Source organism: Corapipo altera, unplaced genomic scaffold, assembly GCF_003945725.1.
Source record: "Corapipo altera isolate COAL_440 unplaced genomic scaffold, ASM394572v1 57651, whole genome shotgun sequence".
NCBI classification, from domain to species: Eukaryota; Metazoa; Chordata; class Aves; order Passeriformes; family Pipridae; genus Corapipo; species Corapipo altera.
The window spans coordinates 182-1,550 of record NW_020890804.1 but is presented as its reverse complement, the minus strand read 5'-3'; the positions used below and the strand labels follow the sequence as shown (position 1 = coordinate 1,550).

Below are 1,369 nucleotides of genomic sequence, written 5' to 3'. Positions count from 1 at the left end.
CCCCCCCCCGGGATGTTCAGGGACCCCCAGACACTGCCCGGACCCCCCAGACACCCCCCAGACCTCGGTGGTCCCCTGGAGCTGCCCCAGGACCCTCCAGGCGTCCCTGACGAACTCCTCAGGGGTCCTGTAGGGGGGGCTCAGCTTCTCCTGCAGCTTCGCCCTCATCAGGGTCAGGTCCAGGGCCGGACCCCCCTCCTGTGGCCACCAAACGGGGTCAGGGGCTACCAAACCATAACTGGGGCCACTAAATCCCTGCTTGGGCCTTTAAATGTGCCCTGGGGCTACCAAACCACTGCTTGGGCCACCAAACCCCTCCTGTGAGCAACACAGTCTGCAAGGGTCACCAAACCCCAGGAGCCCCTGAGGTGTTCATGGTGGTCTTCGTGGCTCAGTAGCCCCCCTGTAGCCCCTGAGGTGTTCACGGTGGTCCCCATGGCTCAGTAGCCCCCCAGCCCCCCCCGGTAGCCCCCACTCACCGCGAGGCCGTGCGGGCGCTGCAGGGCCCTGCAGGGCTCGTGGCACAGCAGCTCCAGCAGCACCAGCTCACACCTCTGGGGGGGGAGAAAGAGGGCAGCCCTGGATCCCCCGGGATCCCTTGGGATCCCCCCGAATCCCCCCAGGACTCACCTGCTGGTCCAGGGGGCTCAGCCGGGTGGGGGTTCCCTGGCCCTCGGGGCCCTCGGAGGGCGGGGGGAGCTCCTGGCACAGCGAACACGTCCAGTCGGAGCTGCGGATCCAGGGGGAGCCATTGGGAATGGGAGATCCCAGGAGGTTTGGGGCCAGCAACGGGATTCCCACAAGGATCAGGGAAGGGGAAAGAAGACCCCACGATGTTTGGGCTCAGTGGGGGATTCCCAGAGGGATCAGGGGCAGGAGATCCCCCAAGTTTTGGGGTCGTCGGAGGGATTCCCAGAGGGATCACAGACAGGGAACGGACATTCCACAAGGTTTGGGGTCAGTGGGACGATTCCCACAGGGATCAGGGAGGTGACAAGGGGCAGTGGATCCCGGGGAGGTGCCGCTGGATCCCCGTGGATCCCCGTGGGACGTACCTGGGCACGTCGAGCAGGGCGGGCAGGTGGCAGTGCAGGTGGAAGCAGCGCTGGCACCGGTCACACATCACCACGGCCCCCGCGCGGCCGCACACCCGGCAGCTCCACCCCACGGGGACACCCTCCGTGGGGACACCCTCCGTGGGGACACCCTCCGTGGGGACACCCCCCACGGCAGGAGGGGGCAGCAGCCCCATGGGCTTGGTGTCCCCGGGGTCCCCGATGGCCAATTCCTGAGGCTCCTCCTGGGGGGGAGGGAAGGAAAAGGTGAGGGGGGATATGGGGGGGACAGAGGGGGACATGGGAAGGGGACA

The 1,369-nt window shown here is 67.4% G+C and overlaps 1 protein-coding gene across 1 annotated transcript; it reads right to left on the bottom strand.

Moving 5' to 3' along the window:
• Positions 1-43: 43 nt before the first annotated feature.
• LOC113942477 (transcription intermediary factor 1-beta-like) lies at positions 44-1,357 on the bottom strand (the record flags this gene model as incomplete). The annotated part of the gene is made up of 4 exons (XM_027633604.1): positions 1,056-1,357; positions 631-730; positions 480-554; positions 44-198 (listed from the first exon to the last, which is right to left on the bottom strand). Coding segments are annotated over exons 1-4 (632 nt in total), but the record flags the coding sequence as incomplete, so codon positions are not given.
• Positions 1,358-1,369: the final 12 nt, after the last annotated feature.